Genomic DNA, 22,221 nt, shown 5'->3' with positions numbered 1-22,221 from the left:
CAGGGACACAGCCGTAAACGTCAGACCATCACTGCTCGAACACTACCCACGTTTCAGTGGCTGTTGAACGATCCTGTGCCACGTGTTACACAATTTCTTCGGCTAGTCTCAACTATAGTTTTATATAGTTTTACGCTGATTGCTTTGCTTTCTCTCAACAATTGTTATCTATCTCCTATACTTCATCTGGATAGTGTTTGTGAGGTATTTGGTATTTCGTTTCAATGGTCCTGCAACCGAATTTGCTTATTCTTCGTTAATTTATATCTAATACGTATCTAAATGTCACACAGCTACTGATATTAAAATGTAGCACTCTTGCACAAGGAGAATAACTGATTTTGAGACAAATTTCTTACAGTACTTTCGTCCACAACTCGATAATCAAGGTACTCTTACAAGCCCTGTTTTATATTCGCTATTAAATTCGTTCTAGAAGCCTGAATAAAAAATTCTCATTTAAAATAAAAGCATGCTATAATTCATCATAACTGGAACTGAACTGTGGTATATCAAACTGAGCAGACCAATTGCAAGAAGCGTCTACAAACAACTAGGTTGGTGAATGATCAAGTCCCGTCTGTAGCAGTTTTTTTTCGTAGAAACTTTATTCACTTTCACAACTTCACCAACGTAAAAAAAATTTCTGAGTGCAAATATTAGTTATTACTTCAAATACCTATACTCGGTATGCATGTATTATACTTGTGAAAAAATGTTGCATTTCAATTTCATCATGATATACTCTCTATGATGTACTTTATATAGCTCCACGAGGTGTTGAGTCAGCTGCACAGTCAGCATCATCTTATTCAGTTCTCCTTGAACGGTGCATGCAAATCTATGAAGTCCTTGAATCCCAAATAAGTTTCAGCATTGAACCAACCTGTTTCAAACCTTATAACAGATGCAGTAGCCCCTTGATGTTCTCACTACAACTAAGGCAAAATAAACATATCAATAGGGACTCACCTCACTTTTGTTACACTGGACATAGAATATTTTGTAACAGCGCTAAAAACATAAAAATTCATTATCTCCTGTGATGGATATAGCGCAGTTCTAGGTAATTGCACTTGCTGTACAGAATAATTCTCCTCTATGGTTCTTTTGCATTTCTTTCTGGTCTTTGTTTGAAGTAGTGTGCTATCTCTTATTGGAACTAATATCTGAGTCCAGTACACTTCGACAATACAACAAAAATACAAGACAACGTAGAGTATTTAAAATGGGACCTACTGAATTTATTAAGTTTGGAGTTAGTCAGTCATGTAGAATCATAGCAATTAGAATGACTTAACAGGAGCATGGCTGTGTGATAACATTATCTTTGGTTATGACATATTAAATCACGTTTTTCTGCAAGTAGAGTATGCTGCACAAATTGAATCATAATGTAAGTATTCTAATGCCTCTCTGATACATCCGCAATAGTTAAATACAATGTCAACGTTCTGCAATGGTACTGCAATGTTCTCTATCCCGCAGCATCTATATCACGTAGCCCTATGAAACTGAAGTTTAGATCTGTCATTACTATAAAGGAGCTTTATAACAGCACTGTACAGTCATTTAAATAAAAGTACATGTTTCACCATAAGTCATGTGGCTGTCTCTATTTATGAGAAACATCTCAAATTTTTAAAATTTTATTAAATTAAAAGTCTTGATACTTATTCCATAATTTTAGATTTTTTGGTTTTTGGTTATCCTGAGTTAGTTTTCTTAAGTTTTATACTTGTTAGTCTCACACAAGAAATCTTTTTCACGTGTAACATGCAGTCCAATTGTGAACTAATACGCATTCCATTACACATTTGTGTGTCTCTAAGTGTACTATAGACACCTAACACCTCTGTGCACTCTTTTTACGTTTTGTAGACCTCAAAATGGGCTGTAATTGTTGTCACCAATCCTGGTCAACTACATCTTCTCACTGCAGTGACTTACAAAAATCCAGCTACTGAACAACTCTTAGGAAGCAAAATTACAATTGTCTGCAATACGTAACAGTACAGGACAGTATATTTGTTGTTACACATGAGAAAGTATGTTGCCCAATCCTATCCCTTCTGTCCTTCTTCCAGCTTGCTGAGGAGTATTATTGGGCAGCACTGTGAGCTGAAATCATTATTCAGCGCAAGCACTATGCAGAGAATGGGGTACCTGTCATCTTGTCGAGGAACATGTGTTTAACGAAACGTTTGCTGTACCATTGTGTCAGTAGAGGCCTGTTACTTTCATGATCAGTCCCACATCAGCATTTTAAGCAAAAACACACATATCATGGTTATGCCACCAGCTTTCCTTATAATCCACTGCACATATGAGATCAGGATTCTTGCAGCTGACGCAGTGTCAGCATGTGGTGTGAATTACCTTCAGCCAGTGATAAATGCTTCTGTTTGTATGATTAACTGATACCGAAATATATCACCATTTTGTTAATTCTTCGACGTTGTTTTATTTAACTGGGCCTTTAATCCCACATTGTGTCATTTGCTACTTCCTCTTACCTGCTACATTAACAATAATTTTATTTTTCATATACACTGTCCCGTTTGCTTTTTCCTAATTAATTAGTCTCGGATATTGTGACAGACATATGTTCTTCTTCATATTAGTTGAACAGAAAATCATATTCTTCAATCTCACGACGTATTTGTGGCTAGAAACTTTTTCAAATACTGACTGTAATAAGCAAATCATATAGATTATCTGTTCATAGTCTAATACAGTTTCTCAGAATCTTTAAGAATGAGTTTCCTTTAATTTACGTCTTTGGTCACAAACTTTTTGTTAACAGATTACCTGTTTCGTTCTATAATGACCGTCACCAGATCTGCAGAAAAAATGGGAAAAAAACATAAACACATTCGTAAGTTGTGTAAGTACGCTGTTTAGGTTTTTATGAGACTGTTTAGGTTTTTTTGGTAACGCCACGAAGTGCTCTGTATGATAATCACTGACTGTGCTGTGTGCAGTCTGTGGCTGGTTGGACTCATTGTTGGAATATTCACTTGTGTAGTGTTGGGCTGTTGGATGTGAATAGCGCGTTGCGTTGGGCAGTTGGAGGTAAGTCGCCAGCAGTTGTGGATGTGTTGAGAGAGATGCCAGAGTTTTGAACGGACGATGTGGACCTGTGTCCGTCAGAAAAAGTAATATATATATATATATATATATATATATATATATATATATATATATATATATATATATGATGAATTTTGAACGCTATTAAGGTAAATAAATTGTTTGTTTTCTATCAAAATCTTTCTTTTGCTAACTATGCCTATCAGTACTTAATGTCTTCAATAGTTAGAATCTTTTATTTAGCTGGCAGTGCTGGAGCTCGCTGTATTGCAGTAGTTCGGGTAACGAAGATTTTTGTGAGGTAAGTGATTCATGAAAGGTATAGGTTATTGTTAGTCAGAGCCATTCTTTTGTAGGGATTATTGAAAGTCAGACTGCGTTGCGCAAAAAAATTGTGTGCCAGTTTAGTGATGATCAGAATAAGCAAAGAGAAATCTGCCTGAATACGTTGAGTTTTGCTCAGCTATTTGAAAATCAAATAACGTAGAAGTTTACCAACACAGTCATTCTGAACTTTTCTAAAGGGACGTAGCAATTGTCTACAGTTTAAAAACAATAAATAGACCATAATGAAAAGTACTATATACGCATTTGTGAGCTTTAAGTATGAAGAGGCATACACGTTTTATAAAGACAAAGTCCTAATGTACTGCAGCCAAAGTGCCATCGTCAAATGTTAAAGGCAAAATCAGCATCAGCATCGTCAAATATATATATAAATAACATCATATGCACGAGTCATGTTGTCATTAGCACTACTATTCAAAACAAGCTGTCGTTTTTGCATTTTGTTGCTGCAGATCTGATGATGGTTATTATAGACCGAAACCGTTAATCTCTTAACAAAAAGTGTGTGACCATAGACGTAAGATAAAGGAGACTTATTGTATATACGGGTCAGTGTTTTATTCGCGACAATGTCACAGCTTGTGAAACTTTAAGAATGCCTACTTGACCAGAGAATGGCACCATCCCTCATACACAATCTGAATTAACTTCTCAAATCTCAGTAGGTCGTACATTGTTGCGCACATCCACCACATTAAATCCTTATTGATTGTTATTTTGTTGAACGAAAATAGATGTTAACATGTATTGAAAATATTATCTAACACTAAACAAATATTATTTATGTATCTTTGTTTTTCATGTTACTTTTTACAACTTCATGTTAAACATTTCTACATTTCATATTCTGTATGTAATTAATCGTCTAATAAAATTAAAAAAAATATTTTATGGATAACCTTTACTTAAAAAATAATGGTTATTGTGCAACTCACATGTAATATAACTAAATATTTACTTACTTATAACAGTTGAAAACTTTGAATGCTTTCCAATCGGAACGTATTAATTATATGTATATGTACGTTTTAAATAGAAATCATTAGAAAGTCTTCGAAGCACAGTGAATAACAACGAATCATACTTCAAAAATCATTTTCTGCAGGAATATACACTGAAGCGGCAAAGAAACTGGTACAGGCATCCATATTCAAAAACACAGAAATGGAAACAGGCAGAATACTGTGCTGCAGTCGACAATGCCTATATAAGACAGGTGCCTGGTGCAGTTGTTACATCGGTTTCTACTGCTAAAATGGCAGGTTATAGAGATTTTAGCGAGTTTGAACGTTGTGTTAGGGCCGGTGCATGAGCGATGGTACACACCATCTCCGACGTAGCGATGAAGTGGGGATTTTCCGTACGACCACTTCACGGGTGTACTGCAAATATCAGGAATCCGTTGAAACATCAAATCTCCGACATGGCTACAGCCGGAAAAAGATCCTGCAAGAATGGGACCAACGACGACTGAAGAGTCTCGTTCAAGGTGACAGAAGTGCTACTCTTCCGTAAATTGCTGCCGATTTCAATTCTGGGCAATCAACAAGTTTCAGCGTGAGACCATTCAACAAACATCATCGATACGGACTTTCAGAGCCGTAGGCCCACTCGTGTATCCTTGATGACTGCACGACACAAAGCTCTATACCTCGCCTGGGCCCATCGACACCGACAATGGACTATTGATGACTGGAAACATGTTGCATGGTCGGACGAGTCTTGTTGCAAATTGTATCGATAGGATGGACGTGCACGGGTATGGACAACCTCATGAATCCATGGACCCTGAATATCAGCAGGGGACTGTCCAAGCTGGTGGGGCTCTGTAATCGTGTGGACCGTGTGTAGTTTGAGTAATATGGGGCCCCTGAGGTTAAACGCTTCCGCTGGCCACCGAACTCTCCAGACATGAACATTATTGAGCGTACCAGGGATTCCTTGCAACGCGCTGTTCACAAGAGTTCTCCATCTTCTCGTACTCTTACGGATTTATGGATAGCCCTGCAGGATTCTTGTTGTCAATTGCCTCCAGCACTGCGTCAGACATTAGTCGAGTCCATACCACGACGTGTTACGACACTTCTGCGTGTGCACCGGGGTCCTACACGATATTAGCAGATGTACCAGTTTCTTTGTATCTTCGGTGTATAATCATTTCCAGCAGCGAAAGATCTTGTTCTTATCAATTCTTTGCCTTACCGTATTACATTCAGCAGAATAACACTTTTTTTGGAAGTTATGCAATTGATAATGCTAATAAAACTCGGATATTATTGCTTTGCATTTTGCTTGCTTAATATGTCATAACAAACAACCATAAGAAAATTCCTGAAGCACGATAAAAAAAACTAAAATGAAATCAAGGGGCCCTTTTTTGTAGAATTTTGTCATATATGACCAAAAACATCACTTCACTAATAAGGATGTGAATGTCTATAAAATTCTATTTGCTTTCAGGACAAATTAAGATTCAAGAAATGCTCACACTTTTGACGATAAGTACAACCAGCTTCGTAATGACAAGGCTGACAGGATGAAAGGACGCCTATTGTTCTCTGGTAATCGATTTTCTGCGCATGGTGAAGATAACATTAATATCTGAGCTACAGTGTTGTTATTTAAATGTAATGTGTCACAGATGGAGATTCATATGAGAATACTGGTGCGAAAAATTTCGAGGACAGAAAAGGAAGCTTGTCATCATTTGTATCACCCCCTTTCTTCCCTACCAATCTTACAAGTAACTCTTTCCTTAATATTAGCATGCAAATGTCAAGGGTCATTCAAAATTTGTAGAATCTGTTATTTCATGCAACTTTTACAGAATGTTCTTGGCTAATTATTGGCTTAGGTTGAAGCCCCAATGTACACATTTTCTCAGTCGGAGTAGCTGAACACAGTGTGCAGCATCGGGTATTTAGTTGAATCTTCCTATAACCATTCACGTAAACTGCTTGGTGTGTCGTCCAAGTAAAACAATGCATTACTGTCCAAGTCCTCGTCCACTGATGTACCGGTTTCACAGCTAAGCTTGAGCTGAACGCCTGTTCATCTGACCCAGCATTGCATAGTACGAATAAGATGCATTCACCAACTGCAATGAAAATAGCAAAATATGAGGAAACTGTATGGACAATATTTATACACAGTTTTCTTACTAAATAGTATATCTGTAATTAAAAGTTACTAATCAATTTTGTGATGTCTAGAAAACTCTATCTGCATTCTATAGAATTTTGTTACAATATGAAATTCTTATGCGATGCACACAGTTTCGACATTTTTCGGAACAAAAATATTTTAAGGCAACAGCGTCGGAATATTAATTAAATAATTCATGAATAGCACATTAAACAACTGACATGCCAGAATTTTACTGTAGCCAAAGAATCACATAGATATCATAACTGCGTTCATATTTGAAAAAGCTATAAATAAACCATGGACCTTGCCGTTGGTGGGGAGGCTTGCGTGCCTCAGCGATACAGATGGCCGTACCGTAGGTGCAAACCACAACGGAGGGGTATCTGTTGAGAGGCCAGACAAACGTGTGGTTCCTGAAGAGGGGCAGCAGCCTTTTCAGTAGTTGCAGGGGCAACAGTCTGGATGATTGACTGATCTGGCCTTGCAACATTAACCAAAACGGCCTTGCTGTGCTGGTACTGCGAAAGGCTGAAAGCAAGGGGAAACTACAGCCGTAATTTTTCCCGAGGACATGCAGCTTTACTGTATGATTAAATGATGATGACGTCCTCTTGGGTAAAATATTCCGGAGGTAAAATAGTCCCCCATTCGGATCTCCGGGTGGGGACTACTCAGGAGGACGTCGTTATCAGGAGAACGAAAACTGGCGTTCTACGGATCGGAGCGTGGAATGTCAGATCCCTTAATCGGGCAGGTAGGTTAGAAAATTTAAAAAGGGAAATGGATAGGTTAAAGTTGGATATAGTGGGAATCAGTGAAGTTCGGTGGCAGGAGGAACAAGACTTTTGGTCAGGTGACTACAGGGTTTTAAATACAAAATCAAATAGGGGTAATGCAGGAGTAGGTTTAATAATGAATAAAAAAATAGGAGTGCGGGTAAGCTACTACAAACAGCATAGTGAACGCATTATTGTGGCCAAGATAGACACAAAGCCAATGCCTACTACAGTAGTACAAGTTTATATGCCAACTAGCTCTGCAGATGAGTAAGAAATTGATGAAATGTATGATGAGATAAAAGAAATTATTCAGGTAGTGAAGGGAGACGAAAATTTAATAGTTATGGGTGACTGGAATTCGTCAGTAGGAAAAGGGAGAGAAGGAAACATAGTAGGTGATTATGAATTGAGGCTAAGAAATGAAAGAGGAAGCCGTGTGGTAGAATTTTGCACAGAGCATAACTTAATCATAGCTAACACTTGGTTCAAGAATCATAAAAGAAGGTTGTATACATGGAAGAATCCTGGAGATACTAAAAGGTATCAGATAGATTATATAATGGTAAGACAGAGATTTAGGAATCAGGTTTTAAATTGTAGGACATTTCCAGGGGCAGATGTGGATTCTGACCACAATCTATTGGTTATGACCTGTAGGTTAAAACTGAAGAAACTGCAAAAAGGTGGGAATTTAAGGACATGGGATCTGGATAAGCTGAAAGAACCAGAGGTTGTACAGAGTTTCAAGGAGAGCATAAGGGAACAATTGACAGCAATGGGGGAAAGAAATACAGTAGAAGAAGAATGGGTAGCTCTGAGGGATGAAGTAGTGAAGGCAGCAGAGGATAAAGTAGGTAAAAAGACGAGGGCTGCTATAAATCCTTGGGTAACAGAAGAAATATTGAATTTAAGTGATGAAAGGAGAAAATATAAAAATGCAGTAAATGAAGCAGGCAAAAAGGAATACAAACGTCTCAAAAATGAGATCGACAGGAAGTGCAAAATGGCTAAGCAGGAATGGCTAGAGGACAAATGTAAGGATGTAGAAGCTTATCTCACTAGGTGTAAGATAGATACTGCCTACAGGAAAATTAAAGAGACCTTTGGAGAGAAGAGAACCACGTGTATGAATATCAAGAGCTCAGATGGCAACCCAGTTCTAAGCAAAGAAGGGAAGGCAGAAAGGTGGAAGGAGTATATAGAAGGTTTATACAAGGGCGATGTACTTGAGGACAATATTATGGAAATCGAAGAGGATGTAGATGAAGACGAAATGGGAGGTAAGATACTGCGTGAAGAGTTTGACAGAGCACTGAAAGACCTGAGTCGAAACGAGGCCCCCGGAGTAGACAACATTCCATTAGAACTACTGACGGCCTTGGGAGAGCCAGTCATGACAAAACTCTACCAGCTGGTGAGCAAGATGTATGAGACAGGTGAAACACTCTCAGACTTCAAGAAGAATATAATAATTCCAATCCCAAAGAAAGCAGGCGCTGACAGATGTGAAAATTACCGAACTATCAGTTTAATAAGTCACAGCTGCAAAATACTAACGCGAATTCCTTACAGACGAATGGAAAAAGTGGTAGATGCGGACCTCGGGGAGGATCAGTTTGGATTCCATAGAAATGTTGGAACACGTGAGGCAATACTGACCTTACGACTTATCTTAGAAGAAAGATTAAGAAAAGGCAAACCTACATTTCTAGCATTTGTAGACTTAGAGAAAGCTTTTGACAATATTGACTGGAATACTCTCTTTCCAATTCTAAAGTTGGCAGGGGTAAAATACAGGGAGCGAAAGGCTATTTACAATTTGTACAGAAACCAGATGGCAGTTATTAGAGTCGAGGGGCATGAAAGGGAAGCAGTGGTTGGGAAAGGAGTGAGACAGGGTTGTAGCCTCTCCCCGATGTTATTCAATCTGTATATTGAGCAAGCAGTAAAGGAAACAAAAGAAAAATTTGGAGTAGGTATTAAAATTCATGGAGAAGAAGTAAGAACTTTGAGGTTCGCTGATGACATTGTAATTCTGTCAGAGACAGCAAAGGACTTGGAAGAGCAGTTGAACGGAATGGGAAGTGTCTTGAAAAGAGGATATAAGATAACATCAACAAAAGCAAAACGAGGATAATGGAATGTAGTCAAATTAAATCTGGTGATGCTGAGGGAATTAGATTAGGAAATGAGACACTTAAAGTAGTAAAGGAGTTTTGCTATTTAGGAAGTAAAATAACTGATGATGGTCGAAGTAGAGAGGATATAAAATGTAGACTGGCAATGGCAAGAAAAGCGTTCCTGAAGAAGAAAAATTTGTTAACATCCAGTATAGATTTAAGTGTCAGGAAGTCGTTTCTGAAAGTATTTGTTTGGAGTGTAGCCATGTATGGAAGTGAAACATGGACGATAACTAGTTTGGACAAGAAGAGAATAGAAGCTTTCGAAATGTGGTGCTACAGAAGAATGCTGAAGATTAGATGGGTAGATCACGTAACTAATGAGGAGGTATTGAATAGGATTGGGGAGAAGAGAAGTTTGTGGCACAACTTGACTAGAAGAAGGGATCGATTGGTAGGACATGTTCTGAGGCATCAAGGGATCACAAATTTAGCATTGGAGGGCAGCGTGGAGAGTAAAAATCGTAGAGGGAGACCAAGAGATGAATACACTAAGCAGATTCAGAAGGATGTAGGTTGCAGTAGGTACTGGGAGATGAAGAAGCTTGCACAGGATAGAGTAGCATGGAGAGCTGCATCAAACCAGTCTCAGGACTGAAGACAACAACAACAACATAAATATTTAGTAGTAAAAACTGTGTCAATATATTCTTTCCATTATTAAACATTATGCAAGTAAACACTAAGCTGTTTCACCGTAGGAAGATGAGCGTGAAACTCTGAAAATTTAATATCAAATACGCAACCAGTAGCATTACGTGGATTCTCGAGTTATGTTTACGTAACAAACAGAATTTGCAGTGAACCAGTTAAGGTTATTTATATATATTCTAGTTACGGGTCATAATAATTTACACGAGGTGCCCAGTGTGAGATATATTGGATTCTTGGCTACGTGCAACTTTATTTAGATTCATCAAAAAGAAAAAGGAATATAAGAAATTTGTAATTATTGTGCTCTTATATTTACCTCATTGAAGGGAGAACAGTAGTCCAAGGCCACGAATTAAAAGATAATTCTGAAAACGATAAATGTCGAAAACGTAAATAATAAAACGTTCAAGCAAATCTGTAAAAATAGAAGTAGAATCATGAAGAAATATTCAGGGGCACCCCCAATGATGTAGTTTAGTATGTGTGAACAAGCACAAAAATTGCGAAACCTGGGGTACTATACTATTAAAACCAATAGTTAGAAGGAAATATTGACTAATTCGACAGGCGACAACGGTTTAAGAAAACAACATTGTAATTCGACAGGCAACAACGTGTTGTAACCGCAGAAAAGCCAAGTCTAAATGCAGTTGTTTTCAGACGATACACCATAAATCATACGGGGAGATAGAGTTAACAGGGGACGCCAGGCGTGTCAGAGGGGTCACAAAAAATAACGACGCAGCCAGATAGCCGAGGCGGCGGTCCAAGCGGCCAGGCAGCTGCGCGTGATAAGCAAGGAAGCAGACTCAGTTATTAAGATAAACAGGGCGCTCTGGGCAGGTCTCTCAATAAGCAATAACTTGCAGTATCAACACTCTTAGCTAGAGGGAGAAGTCTGGGAGCGGAGAGAGAAAGAAAGAGGGCCCTAGGTGGGGACCGCACTACGTCATGAGGAGCCAATGAAGGGCTCAGGACGCAGTGCGTGACCATATAGGGAGAGGCCCCTCTACCCCTCCACCCAGCTTCTGAAGAAAAGTACTGAAGTTAATACTAAAACAATCCCTAATAAGGAAAAGTTGCACTCGACGCTACGTCATGCCAAGCGCTGGCGGGGTCGAAGGGGAAGAGCTAACAAAACTCGGAGGCACGCCGCTCCGGGGATCTCTCTCTCTCGGGTTTAGGCAGCGACGGTAGTCAGCGTGAGTAGCAGCCGACTTGGGCTGAGGGCGGGCTGCAGGCAGACAGTTGGAGATAGTCGCCGATGAGCGTTTAGGCAGCGACCGCGGGACTCTGACGTAGGGTGCTAGTGTGGGCAGCAAAGTGCTGGAAAGTTCTATCAGGCAGCCAGAACGGTGGAAGTCAGTCACCGTCTCTGTAATGGGCTTGGCTATTCTGTAGGTACAATCACTACGCAGTTAGGGTGATCTGTATTCTTTATGAATAAATTAGAACTTTTATAACGTCCATACGAGTTTACTTCTACCAACATCCTAGCCTTGTACCTTCACACCAGGGAATTTAACATCTTAGCCAGATCAAAAGTCTCCCTCTCAATTAGGTCAACCGGCTAATTCCCGTTTACGAACCGTGTCGCTCAATCCCTCGCAAAACCCACGCTTGGGACGCGACAAACGGTGTAAGAAAAAAACATTGTCTGGATCATGCTGTTTCTGCATTTCGAGCTTCCTTCGTTCACTAAGGAATTACTACTTCCGTTCCACTGTCAGACGATAACCAGACTTATAAATCTCCTCGGGTCCAAATAACCAGACAGCGTAACGAGACGAAACTCATTATAGCATCTCACTGTACATTCGAAATATTCCCAGAGGTGCAACCAGACTCGACGCAGGAAGGTTGATTTTAAGAACGGCACGAGAGGATACCTTTGAGTTGGCTGTCGAACACGAAAGAATACTCTTGAGCATCTACTGCGAATCCGCCGGAGACAGAATCTGCTAGTCGCTGAAGGCGGAACTCTGACGACCAATCAGATGCGGGACGCTTAAAATTTGAGTTCGCCTGGCCCATGCCGACGGGGAAGCATACGTTTCTTAGCTTTACTTCGTTGCTCAAACTAACGCTGTACGCTGCTTCTTCGTATGGTCAGAGAATATAATTACTAACTTGCCCTATGCGTTAAAGGCAGAGTTTTATACATTACTGAGATATTGCTTACAAGTGTGCCAATAGCATAATTCTTTATTACATGATTTCAGATCTACAGGTGTGTTCTCCTTGTACAGGTCGTTAGATTTCTGCGATGCAAGAGACACTTTGTCTAATGCACAATAACGAATTTTGGTTTTTCATTAGGTCATCCGTGGGTGTAGGTGGTCTCCCAAGTAACTTTTCTACTTGTTTAATAACAATTCGAGAATTTGTCAACTCAATACATAGGATCCCATTTCGATATTTCAGAGAAAATGTGGAGGTTTACTTCCACGTATTCTGATGAATGATATATGCAACTTTTTTTTGAACTATCATTCTGATTTCTTGAATCATAACGTGCATTAGTATCAAATCCACAAGTCACTACTTTTCTTTTCGCAAGCGTTTCTGACTCTTAGGACGTTCGTGCTCAACTCACACGTGCTTATTCATCCATTGTCGCTGTTTGTGGATAATATCTGAGCTCACTGAAAAGCAATGTGTTTTCCGCAGAAATAATATAATGAAAAGTTGCTGCCAGCAGATAGAACATCATTCTTCTTCGAATACGATTATCTGCAAAGACACACATAAAGAAAGTTTTGCATCACCTCGGTTCTGAGAGCTCCGGAACCAGCACAGAAAATTGGAATAGAAACGAACATAAACATCATTTCCACCCTTTTTGCTGCTCATCAAAACCATACAGCGAGACCTTCAGACGTCATGATCCTTATTGCTGTACACATCGGTAACTCTAATACCCAGTCGCACGTCCTCTTGCATTCATGCATGCCTGTATTCGTCATGGCGTACTGTCCACAAGTTCATCAAGGCACTTTCGGTTCAGATTGTCCCACTCCTCAAAGGTGATTCGGCGTAGATCCCTCAGAGTGGTTGGTGGGCCGGGTCGTCCATAAACAGCATTTTTCAATCCGTCCCAAGCATGTTCGATAGGGTTCATGTGTGGAGAACATGCTGGCCACTCTACTCGAGCGATGTAGTTATCCTGAAGGAAGTCATTCACAAGACGTGCGCGAATTGTCGTCCATGAAAATGAATGCCTCACCAGTATGCTGCCGATATGATTTTACTATGGGTCAAAGGATGGCATTCAGCCGTTACGGCTCCTTCCATGCCCAACAGCGGCTTACGTTGACCCCACATAATGCCACCCCTAAACAACAGGAAACCCCTTCCTCGCTGCACTTGCTTGACAGTGTGTCTAAGGCGTTCAGCATGACCGGGATGCCTCCAAACACGTCTCTGACGATTGTCTGGTTGAAGGCATATGCGGCATTTATCAATGAAGAGAACGTAACGTCAATCCTGAGCGATCCATTTGGCACGTTGTTGGGCCCATCTGTACCGCGCTGCATGGTGTCATGGTTGCTATGATAGACCTTTCCATGGACGTCGGGGGGGGGGGGGGGGGGATTTGCGAGCAGGCAGTCTATTGTGCACAGTTTGAGTCATAACGTGCTGCTCATGCATGGTTGTTTACATCTTTGGGTGAGTTTAGTGACATCTCTAAACTGTGAAATGGACTGTCTCTGAGATGCAAATGTACAGGCAACGTCTATCTTCAGGATAAGGTAGGTTTCATCTGTAGAGTGCTTTGAGACACGTGCTGTGGTTCTAAATACACCCTCATTTATTTACTACGTGGTTCTTGGTTTCGAATATCAGGTATCAGCTTATGCAAGTTGCGCTTTACGTCCCCATAGCGCGTGTTTTCTGTGTTAGAGATGACGGATCTATACTTCGAGGCTACGCCATAGTACTTGAAGATGTCACAGTAGTTTAAGGGATGTTAAAGGCCCCTTCATATGCAGCATTGCGCTATGAAAGTCTCCTACTTACTTAATATTTCCCCAAGAAAAGTGAGCTCTCATTGCCATTTATTCGTAGGGCAAATTTTGTGAAGAAGTGGCAAAATTTATGGTATTAATACTGAGTGACCTTAGTTATGCTTCAGTTTAGAATGAAACTGACAGTAGATGGGTTTTAACGTGAGCAGTCTCTGCAAGGGACTTGTAACCAATAGTTGAGAGCGGACAGCACATGGAGAAATTCTCCGATCGGGTTCCATATTTAGATGATCAAATAATGACTTTTTAACAATATCAAATTTTGGAAATATCAATTTAATCACAGCAACTAAATGGATGTTCACATAAAATACCAATTTATACGGCATTTCTCCTGTCCTTTTACTATCCGTTGGTTAGACAGAAGTACTAGGAGACATGAAATATGTAAGGCCTTTGTAAGTTTTCAAATGGCACGATTGGGAAACGGTATAACAGCACAACAAAGGTTCATGTAACATTCATGTCTCAAATGAGCACCCATTATGATGTTGTGTAATGATCATGGTGCAGGGAACTAACAAGCGCGAAATTGAACCATAAGGTAAGAAAACTAACAGTCTGCTACAATGCACGGTGTTACAAAAAGGTACGGCCAAACTTTCAGGAAACATTCCTCACACGCAAATAAAGAAAAGATGTGTCCGTAAACGCTTAATTTCCATGTTAGAGCTCATTTTACTTTCGTCAGTATGTACTGTACTTCCTCGATTCACCGCCAGTTGGCCCAATTGAAGGAAGGTAATGTTGACTTCGATGCTTGTGTTGACATGCGACTCATTTCTCTACAGTACTAGCATCAGGCACATTAGTATGTAGCATCAACAGGTTAGTGTTCATCACGAAGTGGTTTTGCAGTCAGTGCAATGTTTACAATTGTGGAGTTGGCAGATGCCCATTTGATGTATGGATTAGCACGGGGCAATAGCCGTCGCGCGGTACGTTTGTATCGAGACAGATTTCCAGAACGAAGGTGTCCCGCCAGGAAGACGTTCGAAGCAATTTATCGGCGTCTTAGGGAGCACGGAACATTTCAGCCTATGACTCGCGACTGGGGAAGACCTAGAACGACGAGGACACCTGCAATGGACGAGGCAAATCTTCGTGCAATTGTCGAAACCCCTAATGTTAGCGTCAGAGAAGTTGCTGCTGTACAAGGTAACGTTGACCACGTCACTGTATGGAGAGTGCTACGGGAGAACCAGTTGTTTCCGTACCATGTACAGCGTGTGCAGGCACTATAAGCAGCTGATTGGCCTCCAAGGGTACACTTCTGCGAATGGTTCATCCAACAATGTGTCAATCCTCATTTCAGTGCAAATGTTCTCTTTACGGATGAGGCTTCATTCCAACGTGATCAAATTGTAAATTTTCACAATCAACATGTGTGGGCTGACGAGAATCCGCACGCAATTGTGCAATCACGTCATCAACACAGATTTTCTGTGTACGTTTGGCCATAAACATCCGGCAAAAACCGGATGACCATGATCTATACGTGAATGCTCATACTCGCCCATAAACTAATATGAACTTGATCCATATAAACATCAGCTAATCCGGAGAATCGCATGTGTGTGAAGACTTACATACTGACTAATGCCACGGAGTGCTGAATTTTTCCAGACATTGAAACCAAATGCCCTACAGAGGACGTTTATTTCCCACTGTTTTGTGTAGTTCAGCACACTGACACAGAGCCGCAACATCATCTGTTGAGGCACACCATTGCCGTTCTTGATACAAGGAAGTTAGTGCTTTAGAATATGACGTGGACATCTGTGAAATTTAGCCCATACAAAAATCTATGAGATTTGCGTCATGTATCCCAGGAAACTACCTGCTCACTAAATCACCATTAACCTACTCCACGAGACTCCTTGACCACCGGAAACGGTGCGTGTGAGTCATGGTCTACCTGCACTTGGAGGGTCCTCGTCTATCCCAGTGCATGACCGATGAACACCCAACCTTAGTACGAATATTACTTTCTTAATACTCACTTTTACATCTACATCTACGTATCTAGTATGGGAGCCGGCTTATGGTGTATAGTGGAGGGTTTTTCTGGTATTACAATCACTTTCTCCATCTTCTGTTAAAATCGCGGATGTCGCATGGAAAGAATGAAACATTGTGAAGCTCAGCATAACATCTAATGCCACTGATTTTCTCGTAGTAGTCATATCACGAGGTGTGTGAGGGAGGTAGTAATACGACGCCCAATTCTCCTTGGAACGACACGCTGTTTAATTTTATTCTGTGAAGTACAACGCCTCAATCGCAGGGCGACGCAGGCTGTTATGTCACCCGAACGGTTAATCACAAATATTTGACTCTAGTTACAGCTTTAAGTTGTGACTCGTGTCATTATATTAAACTGGTACTGGTTTATAGGTTAAAATTGTGCGTTTCCTCCTTTTACCACGAACTACGACCTCTCTTACGAGAAACAACGCATCCAGTCGCATAACTGAGACTATGTACGCCCCTGGTAGGTGAGTGGTCAGCGCGACCGAATGTCATACCTAAAGGTCCAGATTCGATTCCCGGCTGGGTCGGAGATTTTCTCCGCTGGGGACTGGGTGTTGTGTTGTCCTTATCATCATCATGTCATCGCCATGGACTCGCAAGTCGCAGAAGTGGCGCCAACGAGAAAGACTTGCACCAGGCGAACGGTCTACCCGACGGGAGTCTCTAGCCACACGGCACTGAGACGATGTTCCATAAGCACTTAATTTGATTACAAGCCTCTTGTGAGGTACAGTGTGAAAAGCCTTATGGAAATCTAGAGATATTTTATCAATCTGAAATTCATTGTCAATAACTCTCAACACTTCGTGTTATTAAAGAGCTGCCTTTCACAAGAACGATCCGTATTGACTGTGTGTGCCGATAGACCGTTCTCTTCGAGGAAATTCATAATGTTCGAACACAATATATTTTTAATAAACCTTGCTGCATATCAACGTTACTGACATGCGTTCTTAATTTCGTACTGGATTAGTTCTACTGCCTTTCTTGAATATTGGTATGGCTCGTGGGTAAGAATCTTCCGTCGAGCGAACAGCTGTATACTATTGCTAAGGATGGAGCAATTGTACCGGAATACTCTGATAGGAGCCTAATTGGTATACAGTCTGTACCGGACGACTTGCTTATATTAAGTGATTTAAGTTGCTTGACTACTCCGAGGATATCTAATTCTAAGTTACTCATGTTAACAGCTGTTCTTTATTCGAATTATGGAATGTTTTCTTCGTCTTCTTGGATAAGTAATTTGGGAAGGCTGTGTTTAGTAACTCTGCTATAGCAGCACTGTCATCAATAGTATTTACACTATTGTGGCGCAGAGAAGGCATTGATCGTGTCTTGTCGTTAGCATACATTACATACAACTAGAATATCTTTGCATTTCCTGTCAGGTTCCATTGTGGAAACTATTATAAGCATTTCGTACTGAAGTCCGAACAGTTTCAAGCTTCTGTAAAGGATAGTAAAACTTGGCGACTGTGCATTTGTTTAAATTTGGCACGCTTTTTTCGTTGTTGGTGCAACAGAGTTCTGATCTGTTTTGCGAACCAGAGAGAATAATCTCCGTCGTTTTTTAAGCTGGTACAAATCTCTCTGTGGTTACTATTTCTTTGAATTTAAGCCACATCTGGTTTACATTTACGTTGTTAAACTGAAATGAACAGAGATTATTCCTTAGGAAGGCGCCATGCGAATTTTTATCTGCGTTTTGGATATCTATTCTAAACGCAGATAAAAACCGGCACACATATAAATATATATTTATTTTATTTTTGTATGATTTTGAAGTTACGCTGTTCAGTTACGCTACAACAGCCCTGTTTTCGCTAATCCTTGTGTCATGCTCATTATTAGCTCAGAATTATTTGTTGCTAAGAGGTCAAGTGTGTTGCCACAACCGTTTACTATTATACGGATCTCATGAATTAATGGCTCGAAATAAATTTCACAGAAGGCGTTTAGCACAATTTGGGATAGTATTTTATGCGTACCTTCAGATTTAAAGATGTATTTTCGCCACCTATCGGGGGTATATTCAAGTTACCGTCAACTATAATTGTACGAGTCTGGTACATGTTTGAAATTAGACTCAATTGTTTCATATGCGTTTGGAGGTCTGTAAAAAGGATCCAATTATTATTTTATTCCGTTAGTCAAGAGTGACCTCTACACATAGTTTTTGTGATTACAAAAACTATCAGTTTCGATGTCGCTACAAGATAAACTACTTCTGGCAGCAACAAACGCGCCACAGCCAACTGTTCTTAGCCTAGCCTTTCTGAACACCGCCAGGTTTTCGCAAAAATTTGGCTGATCCTATCTCCGGCTTTAGCCAGCACTCAGTGCCTATAACTATTTGAGCATTAGTGCTTTCTGTTAGCTGTGGAGCTGTGGAACTTACCAATACACTTACGACAATTTACAGTTGTTATTGTAAGGGTTCCTGGATCAACGTTCTTCTCGTGTTCGACCTGACTGAATCCCTGTTTGTATTCCGCGAGACTCTCAAACCTAAGAAAGATAACCCCTGCTACCCGTGCAGGCACCTCCTGCCTGTAATGGACTCCTGACTTATCAAGCGGAACCCGAAACCCAGGCACCTTATCACGCAAGTCGAGGAATCTGCAGCGTACTAGGTCGCAGAACTGTCTGAGCCTCTGATTCGTACCCTCTACTCCACAATCGCTCTTGTCGACTACGCTGCAAGTGGAGAGATCTGCTTTCATGTTGCAAGCAGGACTGGCAGCCTTTGCCACTTCTGACAGCCGCTCGAAACCAGAGAGTATCTCTCCCAATCCAAAGCGACACACATCATTGTTTCTGGTGAAGCCACCACCTGCAACTGGCTGTACCCTGTTTTATTCATGGCATCTGGAAGGATCCGTTCCTCGTCTGGAATGTCTCCAACCGGTATGCTTGTGGCTTTCCTCCTCCTTGACAGCCATTTCCCTTAGGGGCCCCATAACAAACCTAACATTAGAACTCCCAACTACCAACAATTCCATCCTCTGTGACTGAAAGGCTCTTGCAAGTTGAGAGGTTTACTCAGAAGCAGGACAAGCGACTGAGTCTGAGGGACAGTTTCAGCCACAGACAGCACCTGGAACCTGTTTGTCTGTCCGCGAGGGAGTCTTTTGTAGCCGACCACGTCCCGAGGCAGCATCACACTCCGCCACAAAGGAGGGGTCAATTCCAATACGTGGAGTTACTGGGCTCACCAGCAATGCGGACCGATCAGCAGACTCGTGGGTCGTGCTGGACGTCCGTTGGATCCCCACGGCCGGTCTACAACAGTGAAGACCTTCCACTGAAGCCTCAAGCTGTATAACGGAAGCCAACATAGCCAGACCTGAGAGTGAAGTGTCACCATCTCTCAGAAATAACAGGCTCTATGCCTGCTAAAGATCGTCGAAAACTACACTACACATATAAACAAAGGGCTATTGACACTCACTGCAGAACTCTACTGGAGACACTGACAAAAACGCATGAAGTATGTCTAATAAATTAGATCAACAATCAGAGATTTTAACTACAAAAGCACAGAGATGAAACTATATATTTCGCTCCTGGTTAGGAACTCATGAAATGTCACAAGATCGGTTTCCCCCTGTTGCTCTGCCTTGCCTGGCGGCTGCTTCCTGCCTGACTGACTAGTGCCAATGAGGGATCGCTAGCTTTCAAAACAAACGGCTATCATACATAGCTACGAAACTTTACTGTAGACACCGACGAAAACGACGCTCTTCTGCTGAGTCATTGCCCCGACTTGCACTTACCGTGAGAAAGGCGGCCCGGTTTATGGCGTACAAGTGTCCGGCAGTGAGAACCACCGGCTTCTGGGCCCGACACATGACGATCCTCAGGTCACGTTTGAAACTCGGATTTGCCTCCACCCACGAGCAGCTGTACGCCGCGGACGATACTGCCTCCGCCTGTTGGCACGTAAACACACTGATTGGTAAACGCTTCCATAGTGACAACGTACCACAGCAAGAGCGTACCTTGGAGAACATCCATCCCAACTCCTTTCTGTTAATTCAGTAGTGATGTGGTTTTTAACTACTTTCTATTACCGAAAATAATACACATCTAAAAATCTTAAAGGATAATCAATGTCAGTAATTCTCTTTTTCGTGATGACTTCCCATTCTGTTTACGTCCGTAAAATTTCTTGCACATTTTAGAAGAGGTATAAACTGCAGAATAATGTGGTATGTTAGTGAGAGGTTTGTATGTTGTACGTTGTATGATAATCGGGGACCTAGAAACGACGGAGAGGCTCCATTCCCGCCGCAGCCGCAGTGGTCGACAACCCCACGACCACTACCACAGTCCACTTCGCCCCTCCGCCGCCCCACACCGATCCCAGGGTTATTGTGCGGTTCGGCCCCCGGTGGACCCCCCAGGGAACGAGTGTAGCCCCTATGCGCTTGCGTGGTAGATGCGTGGTGTATGCGTACGTGGAGTTCTTGTTCGTGCAGCAATCGCCGACATAGTGTAACTGAGGTGGAACAAGGGGAACCAGCCGGCATACGCCGATGGAAAACCACCTAAAAGCCATCCACAGACTGGCCGGCTCACCGGACCTCGACACAAGTCCACCGGACGGATTCGTGTCTGGGAACAGGCGCTCCTTCCCACTCCGGAAAGCCGTGCGTTAGATCGCACGGTTAACCGGAGAGGCCCCAGGTAAGAGGGTAGCATCTATCAGTTTACAATTTTCTTAACAAAATATTCTCAGGTTTCAAGACCCGTCAAATCTTGCTTTCGGCAGAGATCTGCTCTGTCATTTTCAGGTGGTTGACTGTCCATGCAAATTCCGCTAGTCTGGTAGCCGCTGCCGCCAGTGACTTCACTGGTGTCGTGTCCCGCACTATGTACGGCACTGTTTTGGTTGCGCGATCGCCGCGCTCGCGTCAGCTCCCTCATCACTGGGTAACAGGCCGTACTCAGCTGCAATCCATCGTCTTTATTGAGGGTGTTGCCCAATATTTTGATTTCTATTGCTCCATTCATTATGCTGTTCCAGAATCCGTTGGTACGTGTAGTAATAGAACAGATAACGTGTGCGTTTTCAAGTGTGTGTTCCGCTACAGTTGATTTTTCGGGATAGTCTTTGTGGAAACAACTTTCATGTTCTATACGGAGTTGCTCAATAGTGCGGACAGTCTGACTGACATAAAACTGCCCACAGCTATAAGGTATTTTCCATATTCCAGGTACCCTCATTCCTACACCATCCTTCAGAGTTTTCATTAGTTTCCGGATCTTTCTGGGATCCTGAAGACTGTGCAAATTTTATCTGCTTAGGAGGTGGCTAAACTTCCCTATCACTGAGCCACAAAATCTGTAAAACGCCATCCTCTTCCTCGGGTCTTCTCCGGAGGCCTTCTACTTTCGCGGCTGAGAGGAAACTGATTGCGAAATTTGTCTGTTGTAGTAATAATTTTCTTCGAAAACTTTACGTATGTGTCTCACTTCCTTCGGTGGACGGGGCCAAAAAGCCTGATGGCTATTGGCTATTGATCGGTGAGTGTACCATGTTCAAAGATTTGGATATTAGTACATCCATGCAACATTATGCCTCCCCACACCGTAACACCCTGACCACCTAAACGATCAGGTTTAGCAAAGCTCCGGGGCGCACTGCGTGTTCTCAGTTATTGCGAATTGTGAGATACCCAGCAAGCTCGATCGTTTAGGCGGTCCAGGTGTTATGATGTGGTGCGACATAATTTTGCAAGGGTGTACCGAACTGCAAACCTTCTAACACGTTACACTCAACAGCGTTATCGTGACACTGTACTCCTTCCTCATGTGCGTCTTTTCAAGGGTGCTTTCGGCACTTAATTCATGTTTGCAAACGTTCGTGCGCAACTGCATCTAACTGTTCAGATGGAAGAGGACTTGAGACGAGAGAACGTTCGGCGAATGTTATGGCCTGTCCGTTCCCCA

At 41.7% G+C, this 22,221-nt stretch overlaps 1 protein-coding gene across 1 annotated transcript in view; it reads right to left on the bottom strand.

Annotated features, from left to right (window-relative positions):
* Positions 1-6,469: 6,469 nt before the first annotated feature.
* LOC126285169 (odorant receptor Or2-like) overlaps positions 6,470-22,221 on the bottom strand; it is a 45,468-nt gene continuing 29,716 nt past the window's right edge. Inside the window, exons 4-5 of the mRNA XM_049984479.1 lie at positions 20,043-20,198; positions 6,470-6,538 (exon numbers count right to left, since the gene is read on the bottom strand). Coding sequence (XP_049840436.1) covers positions 6,470-6,538; positions 20,043-20,198 — 225 coding nt within the window. The remainder of the gene's footprint in view (positions 6,539-20,042; positions 20,199-22,221) is intronic.

This window comes from Schistocerca gregaria, chromosome 8 (genome assembly GCF_023897955.1).
Source record: "Schistocerca gregaria isolate iqSchGreg1 chromosome 8, iqSchGreg1.2, whole genome shotgun sequence".
NCBI lineage: Eukaryota > Metazoa > Arthropoda > Insecta > Orthoptera > Acrididae > Schistocerca > Schistocerca gregaria.
Note: the sequence above shows the minus strand (reverse complement) of the source record. Positions and strands in the feature narration are given on the sequence as shown.